At 57.6% G+C, this 12059-nt stretch overlaps 1 protein-coding gene and 1 long non-coding RNA gene across 3 annotated transcripts in view; one reads left to right on the plus strand and one right to left on the minus strand.

Moving 5' to 3' along the window:
- Positions 1–12059, plus strand: part of FBXL18 (F-box and leucine rich repeat protein 18) — a 107558-nt gene that overhangs the window by 43091 nt on the left and 52408 nt on the right. Inside the window, exon 5 of one of the 2 annotated variants that reach the window (XR_006605271.1) lies at positions 5618–5820. Coding sequence is in view for 1 of the 2 variants with exons in the window: in XM_004775015.3 (XP_004775072.3) it covers positions 196–352 (157 nt within the window). In the remaining variant the exon portion in view is untranslated. Of the gene's footprint in view, positions 1–195; positions 1273–5617; positions 5821–12059 lie in introns of those variants that run through there. The other variant, XM_004775015.3, reaches the window with a different exon arrangement.
- Positions 7536–9777, minus strand: LOC123390705. The gene is made up of 2 exons (XR_006605273.1): positions 8837–9777; positions 7536–8188 (listed from the first exon to the last, which is right to left on the minus strand). It is a non-coding gene; the product is annotated as an uncharacterized LOC123390705 (long non-coding RNA).

Consider the following 12059-nt stretch of genomic DNA (forward strand, 5'->3'; position numbering starts at 1 on the left):
CCCACGGCTGTCTCCCGATGGCTGCCTGCCCCATGTCCCCGAGAAGTGGCCCCTCTCTGCCTCTCCTGGAGTTTGGTGTGTGGGGCCCGCAGGCCCATTTCTGCCAGGGGGCCAGGCTGGGGCGGCCTTGCCCACTGCGGGCAGCTCCTCTCTCTGCACCGCCAGGGCCCCGCTAACGGCTTGCCTCTGGTTCAGTTTCCAGGCTGAGCGGCCCGCGCTGAATGTCGTCATCTTCCCTCTGCTCCACGAGGGCCTGACCAATGTCATCCGGGATGTCCCCATGGTGCACCTGGATGAGATCACCTTATTTAAAAGCAGAGTGGCTGAGGAGCCCCCGAACCTGTGGTGGTGACAGGGACAGCTGGTGCCGGGTGAAGCTGCTTCCGGCAGCCGAGCCTCCCGCCTGCTGCTGTCGCCTCTGCCAGTCTCCTGGGCCTGGAAGCAGGCCTGCCCTGACGGGCGTGTGGCCCGGCTACCGCTGCTCACTGCCTGCCTGTGCTGGACTCTGGCGCCTGCCGGGTCCCAAGAGGAAGGATGCCCCTCTGCCCAGCCATCCCGCACACCTGTCGTCTCCCAGGGCCTCCCGAAGCTTCCTCTTGCTTTCTCTCGGCGCTCGGTGAAGCATGGGTCTCATCTGTGAGGAGGATGAGGAGGAAGAGCCGGCTGTCAGGGCGACCTGCGGGGCCCAGCGTGGGTGTTCCTGAACTGAGACTCACAGCCGTCGCGCAGCGCTGACTCCTCAGGGTCCCTGACCGGGTCCCCAGAGCAGCACGGGCCACCAGTGCCGTCCGCCGCCGCTACTCCACCCTCCACAGGGTGTCCTGTGTTTCTGGCTACCTGCATCAGGCTCTGAAGGGGTGGCCTCGTGGGGGTCACTGTGCATGTGAGGGTGGACGCGCTCCCGCGGTGACACAAGGGTACAGCTGGTGATCGCGTGCCCAAGGGGCCCTTCCTTCGGGCCAACTGGGAACACGACGCAGTGGGAAGCTTCAGATTTGGGGCTCTCCTTCCCGGGAAGACACATTTTAACCCAATTGTGTGTCCACCAGGTTTCCAGCCAGATGGCGTCAGACAAGTTCCGGGCCGCTGGCTGGGCAGGGTCCCCTGTGGGGCTGGGACCGTGGGGCGAGGCCTGGGACAGGCCTGTCGCCCAGCCAGCACGGCACTCAGCTTTAGGACCCGCTCTCCATGAAGATCTGTGTTTCTGGGGAACTACATACCTGGCTTCATTCAAGACACTTGAAATATTAAAACTGAGAAAGGACATTTAAAGCCAGAGTAGTGCTCCAACTATATCATTTTCTAGAGCTTTATTTAGCACTTTAAAAATTTCAGTGCAGCTAATGCAAATTTGGGGCGTGACCTCCCAGTGTCTGAGGCTCTCTCCCTGTGCTGAGTCCGCTGCCTCCTCTATCTACCACGTGACTCTGCCCGGCGCTGGCGGCTCCTCAGCCTGTGGCTTCCGAGGGGCTGCGATTGGGTTCCTTCCACCCCAGATCCAGGCCTGATCGCTCTCGGTGATGCTCCTGGAGGCCTGCGGGGGACGCTGGGCCCTGTTTGCGGCTTCCAGCCAGGGGCATGTCAGTCCTGCAGAGGCTGCCTCCCCGGGACCCCCAGCCTCCGTCTCCCTCTGGGTTGGGGGTGCAGGGCCCAGAGGGCCCTGCTCACGCTGCTGGTGCCCTTCTTGGCTGCCATCTCCTCTGGGGCCCCCAGCCCGGCCATCTTCCCACTTTGTGTCTGTGGTGACTGTCCCCCTTCCCCTCCATGTAGCGTGTCCTGCAGCTTTCCTACTAAAAGAACAAGTCCATGGTCCTGGGGCTTTTCACTTGCCTTTCCTTCCCTGGGTTCTTGAGGGACGGACGGATAGTTCAGCAGCCCCAACTCTGCGGGGCTGAGGGGGCCCAGGAAGCCAGACAGAGCTGTAGGAATCCAGCAGTCCCGGGGTCAGGGCTCTGGGAGAAACAGTCTGTCTGGCCGTCCCTGCCCATCCCAGGGGCTCTGCTCTGCCCTCCCGTCCGTCCTCCTGTCTGAGTGGACGGGGGTCTATGCGGGTGGCGTGGGGTGAGTCTCCCCGCTCCTCACCCTGGTTTTCATGCCTTCTCCCTGCCCCAGGCTGTGAGCGGCTCTTCTTTGCAGCCTGAACAGAGGGACTAGTCTGCAGGTCGCCCGCAGGTGAAGGCTGACAGACGGGGTGCCCTGGGCCCCAGAGAGATGGGGCTGAGGTTCCTGTAAGGCCCCATGGCTGTAGATGAGGGTGTGAGAATTGGTGGGCGCACCTCCCCTCCCCAGTTTTGGGCTATTTCATGTGGTTCCCAGAAACCCCCGCCCCAGGTAAGGGTGGTCAGGAAGGGGCTGGTATGGGGGCTGACCGCTTCTGACCCTCAGAGCAAGCATGGGGCCGGTGGCAGCCTGACCGGCAGTGCCGAGGTGTGCAGGGCCCTAGGTGGCTCTGGGTGTCCTCTCCTCCAGAGCAGCCCGGGCTCCGGCTGGAGAGTGAGCTTTCCCCCAGGCTGCGATGGTGTGTTCACGCACTCGCCTGGGCAGCCTGTTTGCACGAGTGATCGGGCTTAACCAGCAGCATCACTGATGCCACCAAACAGGGCTGGGAGGGGCCGCTCACCGAGGCTGAGCCGGCGGGGGTGGGGGTGGGGGGCGTTGTGCAGAGCCGCCCCCACACAGCAGACCTTGTATTCTTAGCGTCCCCGTCCCGCTCCTAGAGCAAGAGCTTCCGCCACTCCTGCCCCGAGACGGGACTCGGCAGATGTTAATACTGAGCTGTTTCTCGCTAAGTGCTATTTTGGCAGCGGTGTTAATTGCAATTTATATTCTGCAGCATTTTATGCTGGGAAAAGAACCCACCCTAATGGTCCCCAATTGGCAGAACTGGGCTGTTAAGTGCAGACCATATGCTGCCTGCCGAGAGGGGCCTGGTCAGCACTGCTGGCTGCGCGTGCGCGTTACCTCCACGTGCACACGCGTGTGAGTGTGGTCTGCTTCATGCACATGCATGGTGTACATGCACATTTCCACACATGATCGTGTGTGTGCGCGTGTGTGTGTGCGTGTAGGAGGGAGAGAGAAGAGCCTGGGGCAGGTGGGCAGGATGAGGAGAGATCAAGGTGTTTATCTCTTTGTTAAGATAGAAGCTGCCTGCGCCCCCAAGGCTGCTCCTCCTGCCTGTGACCTCTCTGCCCTAGACCCCGTGGTTGGTCTTCCCCTGCCCTCCCCGGGTGACCCGGAGTGTTGGCTGCCACGCCTCCTTACAGCCCGGTCAGAGGGGCTGAAGGTGCTCCCCCAGGGATGACCCTGGAGCCTGCAGAGACCAGAGGCCTGCAGCTTCCCTGTCCATGGCTTTTCCTGTTCACGGGCAAGTATGTTTACTTCCCAGCTCAAGGAGGCTGCCTTAGGGACACCTCACTCTGGCATATGCCCAGGAGGCGGATTCTATCCCTGCCTGTCAGCTGTCCTCTGAGCCCCCGTGTCCTATACCAGGCTGGAGGGCGCGCAGCTCAGGCTCGCAGCCGGGGCCCAGGATTGGCTCTGGGATGGCCCCCCCCCCCCGACACACACACACACCTCGGGCAGCTCTGCAAGGCTGGGTATTGGGGGCAAGCTTCTCTTAACTGCCCCTGTGCCAGGACCCACAGCTGCAGGCCACTTGGCTGAGAGGATGAAGCTTGGCGGAGGCCTGGCTGGGAGAGCTGGGCCGGAGGAGCAGGGCCGCAGGAGCCACCGGACCCGGATGTCTGTTGGCCCTCGAGGGTCTGAAACCAGCCTGTGCCATCCTGGTTGTGCCAGCGGCCCTCCCCGAGTCTGTGCCAAGAAGGCGACCATCCTGCAGCCTGCCCCCCCCCACCTTGTTAGAAGGGAACCCCGCCGGTGACCCACTTTCATGACCTCTTCCGGGGGCACGGGGGCAGCGGGCAGCCTCCTGCTCCGTCGGGCCCTTCTTGTCTGCTTCTGGAGGGCGTGAGATTTGCCGAGGCCTCGTGAGGAAGAGTAATAAGGAATGAGAAGCTCATGGACGGGATAATGCCATGTGGCTGATGGCAGATTTCAGCGGAGACCCCGGATTGCGGATGGAGACGTGGAAGGGGGCAGTGGTGGACAGTTCCCTTGGCCTTGACCCTGAGCCTCCTCCCCCACACTTCGACGGGGACAGGATTGTGCGGCAGGGGCTTCGGTGCCCTTGCGGTGTTTGTGCTGGGGATGTGGGATTCTCGCCAGGAGTCGAGACAGGCTGGATGGTGTCACCCGAACGTCTAAATTACTTTCTAGAGCTGTTTCAGAAACATGGGGCGTCGGGAGGGGAGCTTGCATTCATGTCACGGGGGCTGGGCACCTGCTGCACTCTGCTCCGGGCCAGCCGGCAGGGGAATGGGGGAGACCCAGGGCTGCTTGTGGCCATGAGGTCCAAGAGCCACGTTCACTGCCTGGGAGAGGCTCAGTTTGCAGCAGAAGCGGCTGCTCCGCTAAAGCTGGCGAGTTGATGGTTTTCTGTGGAGTCTTCACGGTGTGGGCTGGAGGTTCCTCTGCCGTGCTCACCGGACCAGGCTAGTGGGCGGGCTGCAGGGTGAGGGGCAGGAGGGGCGGCCACGCGACGGCTGTGGTGCAGGGGGTTGTCCGGCCCTGGCCCTGGCCCCCCTCGACCACTGCCTGTCTGTATGTGGCCGACCAGAAGTGGTTGAGCTCAGCATGTTTTTAAGGGGGGGTGAGTCGGCCAGGGGGCTCACAGTATGTGGTGACCAGGTGCTAAGTGACCAAATACGTGTCACCTGCCTTTCCACACAGACCATCTTTTCCGTCTGGTCATGCCCACTCCTGAATTTTGTTTTCAAATGACATTTTGAATGGGTATTTTCATGTAAATTTGTGGCATGTGGAAAGTTTCAAATAAAGTGGACTTGATTCAGAAAACCAGCTGGCCTTGCTGTCTTTCCAGAAGGGACACTCCCTGACCTTCCCCTGTGACCCTCTCTAGCCCTGGGGCAGGGGGCAAGGTTGGGGGGCACTCATCGCCCACGGCTGTTCCAACATTGGGGTTACGTGCTTGCAGATGTGAGACCCAGGAGGGGATCTGGAGGCGAACCAGGGAGGAAGGCTGTGGGCTTCTGGAGCACAGTCGCACGGGTGTGCTGCTGCCACCGCTGCCCAGCTCCAGAACGTTTCATCCCTCTACTCTGAGACGCTGTTCCCATGACACACTGACTCCCACCCCTTCCCCAGCCCCTGGCACCACCGTCTCCTCTCTCTGCACCTGATGGCCCCGGGAACCCCAAAGGAGTAGACTGGGCTCTGAGAAGGGACTCTGGCTGCAGCGTGGAGAGGGGAGAAGGTGGCAGCTGAACCAGAGGGAGCGGGGCAGGTGGGCAGGTGTCCAGGCAGGAGCGGGGACCTGGAGTTGGGAGGGGCGGGGGCCCCAGGGTGCTGCGGGACAGAGGGACAAGGGCAGGGGCTGTCAGGTGGGCTGAAGAGGGCTCAGCTATCCCTTCTGAGCTCCCCACTGGTCCTCCAGAGGAGAGTCGCCTGAGGCAAATGCCGATTACAGGGGTCAGTGGCCTCCATCCTTCCTGACGGTCCGAACCAGTCGCCCAGCTTGGCATGCACCTACCCACAGGACTCCCCACGATGGTCTGCTTCTGCCCAGAGCCACTGAGAAGCTAAGGAGACAGAGCCCAAGGGCCAGCAGTGACCTGCTCAGGAGGGACAGGACTGACCCACTGTGCTGCTGATGCCAGACTGGATAGTGGGAGCACAGGGGCGAGAAGTCCCAGCGGCCCGTGCTTCAGACACCACTGTGACCTGTGGTCAGGGTGACAGGTAAGTGGTGGGGGGATGCAGCCAGGGCTGGGAAACCACGGGAGAAGGCCACTGCTGCTGTCCTACAAGCCAACCCCTACATCACGGTGCGGACGAGAAAGTGGGAGACGCTCCTGGCTTCCAGGAGGCAGGTGTTTGGACTGGGCACAGCGTGGTGTCTTGCCTCAGCTCCGTGATATCTAGACCTCTTCTGGGGGCTGGAATCTTCTGGAAGTGTCTTCACTCAGGTGACGGTGGTTGGTGCTAGCTCTCCACCAGGACCTCAGCCGGGCCTGCAGCCGGAATGCCTACGTGTGACCTCTCCCTGTGGTCTGTCCATGTGGCCTAGTTGGGTCTCCTCAGAGCATGGTGACTGTGTCTCAGGAAAACCCCAGGGATACGCCTTAGCCTTGGACGTCCCATAGCGTCACCTCCACACATTGGGTTGATTGAGAAAGTCACAGGTCACCCACGTTCAAGGGAAGGGGACAGAGGCCTGCTCGACCCCCACTCCCAGCCCCCTGGGGGTCCTGTCGAGGGAGGTCCCACTGTGGAGAGTGCGTGGAATGGGAATTAGCACTGTGGCGTTTTTAGCAAGTGCCTCGCGGTCAGAGAAGAGCCCCTGCATATGGGGAAATGCGAAGGGCCCGGCACTGCGCCGGAAAGACCGGGCCACGCACTTGGCGTGGACTTGGAATTGACTGGGAGGCAGCCTGGACTTTGTCGATAGGCTGAGCCTCCAAGAAAGCCATTCTTTGTGGCGGAGATGACAGCGCAGGGGTCCTGTGTGCGGAGGGTCTGTGTTAGAAGCCCCGACGGCTGGCAGTCGAGGCTGGAGGTGGGGGAGGGAGGGCGTGGATGACAAGCTTGGACTGTCGCCAGGCGCCTTGCGTAGGACTTATTTGTCCCCAGTTTACCCCTCCTGGCAGTGGAGGAAAGCGTCGCAGAACCCTGACCTTGCAGAGCTGAGGGCCTCCTGGGAGCTCCTGGGCCGCGTTTGGCCCTGCAGCGGTCCGGTGGTGAGTGAGTGAGCCACCGAGTGTGTCTCCCACTGCAGAGCCCAGGCCAGAGGTCGCTGGTGTCACCGAAGCTACTTTCCCTAGGACCTTTCCTGTCTGGAGCCGTATGAGGTTGCTGGGAGCGACTGCAGCCCCTTGTACCCAGCTTCAGAGACCCTACCCAGCGCCGCACACAGTCCTCAGCGAAGCCCTGAGGACCACCCACCCCAGTGACGAAGGGGATGGGGCCCTGCATGGGGGGGCGCAGCCTGGGAAGACCCCGGCCCGTGGACTCCTGCCCTCCCTCCCCCCACAGCCCCTCCTGCTCCCGCTTCCACACACCCTCATGAGCATAAGCTCAGATTCACACGGACATACACACACACACACACACACACACACGAGCACACACTCACTGGCTCACACGCGACCCCTCGCACGCAGATAATCCCCACATTGTACACATGCTTACACACGCGCACACACATTCCTGCACACCTACCCTCGCACACCCGCGTCACGGTGCATGCCCGCACCCCCAGCGGTCACACTCCGCGTGTTCACACCAGCACTCACACCCACCCACCCTGCCACGCTTCACACCCACGCGCTTCCACATTTCCATTCAGGCCCTCACACTACTATTGTGGGCGCGTACCCTCGCACTCACACGCTCGCACGAAGGACTGGGTACTTTGACACCCCAGTTACTGAATACAACCGGTTAAATGCAAGGTAAACTTTTCTAGTATGTTTATCCCAGAAAGTCGGACGATTTCAGAGAAGTAGAGCAAAGGGGAAGAGCAGTGGCCCACATTCTCGGCAGCCGCCGCGAGCTTCTGTTGATATTTTAGAGAATGTCCTTGGAGTCCCCGTTCTGTGCTTTTAAAAAATATCCTTTGGCTGCGCTCATCCCTCTTGTGAGTGAAAAGCAGGATCCTGACGATAACACGATCCTGTGTCCTTCCTGACTCGTCAGGCTAACGATGTGGTTCGCTGTCACACGGACGCTGGTCCCCCGTCGTTGGACAATTAGGTTGTCTCTAATTAGCCACTCTTCCAGAGAAAGCCGCTCTGATACCCTTGTGCTGGAGCATTTTTTCCTATATTTAGAATTCTTTCCTTAGGAGAGACTCTCATTAGTGAAATTTCTGGGTCTACGTATGAATTTTTTAAGGCTGAGAGGCGCCTTTAGGGGGCTGTGGAAGTGGAGTGGTATTTTGGGGTGTGGGCTGAGCCTCTTTCTACAGGATGATCTGGCTCGCATGTCAGTCCGTGGCTTCGGAGCTCCGAGGTCACCTCCCAGTTGCGAAGTTCCTTGATTCCAAATGAACTAATTACCCGGGACGTTGATGATTATCAAAGCATGTGAAGTAGCAAATGAAGAGAAACTGAAATGAATTAATGTCAGAGGATGTCAATCCTACCAAAGGGTGATACCCCACGACCCTCCAGGTTTGCTTTTGTGTCTAGGGGAGCCCTAACCTCCAGCTGGGCATTCCCGAATTTGCGGGGTGCAGTGGCAGCCAGAGTCCCAGGTGGGGACGCCCACGTGGGGCTTGGTCTGGGGTCTGGCAGCATCCCGCAGGCCATTTGTGGAGGTAGAATAAGGCCCCCCAAAGGTGTCTATGGCCGAATCCCCAGATCCCGTGACCGTGTTAGGGTCCACGGCAAAGCGAAGGTAAGTTTGCCCATCAGCAGGCTTCAGGATGGGGAGACTAGCCCCATGTAATTGCAAGCATCCTAGAAAGCAGAGGAGGGAGAGCCTGCAGCATTGCTGGAGGGAGGGACCAGGACCCGAGGAATGCGGTGGCCTTCCTGGTGCCTCCTGTCGCTGGGAAAGCCAAGGAGACGGGATCTTCCCTCGAGCCTCTGGGACGAGCCAGAGCCAGGTCTGGTGAGACCAGGAGTTTGGCCAGTGAGATTTGGGTCACACTCCTGACCTCCAGGACCGTATGAACATTAACTTGTGTCCTTGACCACAGTGTTGGCAGTGGGCAAGGAACTCCCCCCCGCCTCTCTCCCCTGCACCCCCTGACCTGTCCCCCCTGCGCACAGAGCAGCTGGCCAAGGCATTTCCACCAAAGGGAAGGATTTCTGGTGACTTTGTTTCTTTCAGTTCTTTTCGGTCCTTTTCCAGATTCTCCACAATGGTCATGGAGGAGCTTAATTCTGAAATGTAAACAAGATAAGACACACACAGGGAAACAAAGTGAACAAAAATAATTTCACGAGAAACATAGTATGGAGCTCTTAACCAGAGCAGGTCGGGTCTCTGTGCCCTAGAAGGAGGGATTAGTCACAGGACACTCATCCCAAAGGCAGGTTGGGGGGGCGCGGTGCCACACAGCTGTGGTAACAAGATCAGGGTAAGTTTGTGCAGAGTAAAACCTGGGCTCACACAGTTACACGCTAGCCTTTGGTGGCGGGGTCTCGGGGGTCGAGGAACCCCTCTCTGGGTCCAGGAGGTGGGACCCGTTCATAGAGCCTTGGTGGGCTCTGCGGAAGTCCTTCTAAGGCACCAGCTGGGTTTTCTTCTGTCTCTGTAATCTGACCACTCCTGGGGCCTCCTAGAAGAGGAATCATTTAGTGCAATGGTCTCTTTGTATCTCCCCACCAAATCCATGTGTTGAAATCCCGCCCCCTACTATGATGATATAAAGGAGGTGGAGCCTTTGGGAGGTGATGAGGAACCCTTAGTGCCCTGTTAAAGGGACCCCAGGGTCCCTTCCCCACCAAAGATGGAAGATTGGACTCTGTAAGAGCTTCTCAAAGCCCCTATGAACCTTTCATCCCCCCGCTTTTCCTTTTGGACTGGTCTACTATTTATTTATCTGTAATTTTGGTTAGTCTGGTGTTTGCGCCGACTGTGAATTGTTTAAGGTGCTGCACTACACTGAAGCACTTGTTCGTAACTATTTTCAACAAATGCCCCCCGCCCTCCCCGGGAGAGGCTTTTAGCAGGAAGTGAGCTCTGAGTCAGGTCAAATAAAGAGAATTTCTCCAACGGGGACTCCAGGGAGGCAGCAACCGTATCCAAGGATGCCGGATTTTTGGAGAACGAGGCTTTGGAGCACCCTCCATTCCTCCCGGCTCCTCCGGGACTGGGAACATGGGCCGCTGGTGTTCAAGGCCACTGCTGAGCTGCCAAATGAGAGATGGGATGAGGCAGTCAAAACCCCACAAAATGCTGAACCTACCGAGATTCGTCACTTTTCTGGAATGAACATTCCCCCGGTTGCTACAGGCCTCTGGTTGATTTCCAGAGTTCTGGAAAAGTCGATTCTAATCATTTTGGGGGGGCCAGTTTTTTCCATTGCTTCTATGAAGGGTGAGTTTTAAAGGTTCCCACTTGGCCATTATTCCTCCCGTGACCGCCGTCACTTTAGACGGCTGTGTAATATTCCGCGGGTGCTGTATGCTGTATTAGGACCTCAGCTTATCCCCTGTGGCCAAATTTTTGATGGTTTTCAGTCTTCTGCTCTTCCATACGATGCTGCAAATTAAGAATAGCGCTTGACTATTACTTTACACGTGTGGAAGGGTCTGTAACAAATTCCCGGGAAGGAAGTGCCGGCTCGGAGAGCATGTGCCTTTGTGATTAGAAAGGCACCGCCCGCGTCATCCTCCACAGAGATGGGTTGAACCAACTTACATTTCCACTAACAATGTCCAAGAATCTCTGCTTCCCACCGTCTTGCCAATAGAGGATGTTCACTAACTTTTGAATTTTGCCCATCGGGTGGGTGAAAAATAGTACTGAAGCGAGATTTCACTGAGCATTTCTTCTATGAGCAAAGTTGAGCTTCTTTTTACTTATTTTAAAGGCCATTGAGAGTCTCCATTCTATGTTACTTTTTTCTTTAAATATTTATCTGAGACAGAGAGCGAGAGAGCGTGCATACTTGCACACGCAGAGGGGAGGGGCGGAGGGAGAGGGAGAGAGAATGTTAAGCAGGCTCCCCGCTGAGTGTGGAGCCTGATGCTGGGCTCAATCCCAGGACCCTGAGATCGTGACCTGAGCCAAAACCAAGTGTCGGCCGCTCAGCCGACAGCGCCCTCAAGGCACCCTTATGTTATTTTTTTCTTACTGGTTTATAGACACCCTATCTATAAGGAAGATGAGAGCCTTTGTTTTATTTTTTATTTTTTAAATTTTTAAAAAATATTTTATTTCTTTATTTGACAGAAAGAGATCACAAGTAAGCAGAGAGGCAGGCAGAGGTGGTTGGCGGGGCGGGTGGGGGGGCAGGCTCCCCAGTGAGCAGAGAGCTGGAAGCGGGGCTTAATCCCAGGACTCTGGGATCATGACTTGAGCTGGAGGCAGAGGCTTGAACCCACTGAGCCACCCAGGCTCCCCAGCTTTTGTTTTATATCCTTAAGAAGTGCTTCATTCCATTTCTTTCTGCTCCTACGGCTTGCTCTTTAGGGACCTGGAGACCGTGAGAGCACAGACTCCGTAAGTAACCCCTGACCTCTGGGGACAAGCCCCCAGCCCTGGGCCCTACTGGGGGCTTTGGCTGTCTGACAAGCCAGCCTCAGGGACCCACCAGGTCTCTCCTGCCCATTCCTGTGCTGCTCCCTCCACTTCAGTGCCCTGTTCTGCCAGTGACTGTGGAAACCCCCACCCCCCGCCTGCCGTGTCCCTCAACATCCAGCTGCCTTTGATGTTAGCCTCCTAGGGAGCTCTCCCCCTGGTCCGGGCCCTTCCAGACAGAAGCAACCCCCTCTTGTCCTGCACAAGACAGTGCAGGTGCCTCGTGCAGACATCACTGCGAATGGCCCTTATTGTCCTGCCTTTAGCTTTGGAAGCCGTCTTTCTTTCCTAATACAATAAAGCTCATTTGAGAAACAGCTAGTATAAGCAACGGAACACGAAAGTAATCCCAACACTAATATTTCAGTGCACATCCTTCCAGCCTTTGTCTTTGGGCTGCGGAGATGTGTGCGTAGGTTTTGAAGAGATTAAAACGGGATTATATTCCACAAATGACTTCGCCCAGAGCTCTTTTCGCTTCCTGTGTATGTGGTGCACACGTTCCTGCCCCCCGTGGTCTGATACACGGTGACTTGTGATGGCTTTACTTACCAGACTTATTTAACTGATCCCCCATGGTTGGGCAGTCAGGTCACTTCCAGTTTTGTTTTTCTGGAAACAGCTACAGTGAGTGTTCTTATAAACGGACTATGTGTGTGTGTTTCTTTCTTTAGAACAGAAGGCGTTCCTAGAAATCCAATTTTAGGGTCCAAAGGTGTTTAGAA

The sequence above is a fragment of the Mustela putorius genome, unplaced genomic scaffold (genome assembly GCF_011764305.1).
Source record: "Mustela putorius furo isolate JIRA1106 unplaced genomic scaffold, ASM1176430v1.1 tig00000139_pilon_pilon_pilon, whole genome shotgun sequence".
NCBI classification, from domain to species: domain Eukaryota; kingdom Metazoa; phylum Chordata; class Mammalia; order Carnivora; family Mustelidae; genus Mustela; species Mustela putorius.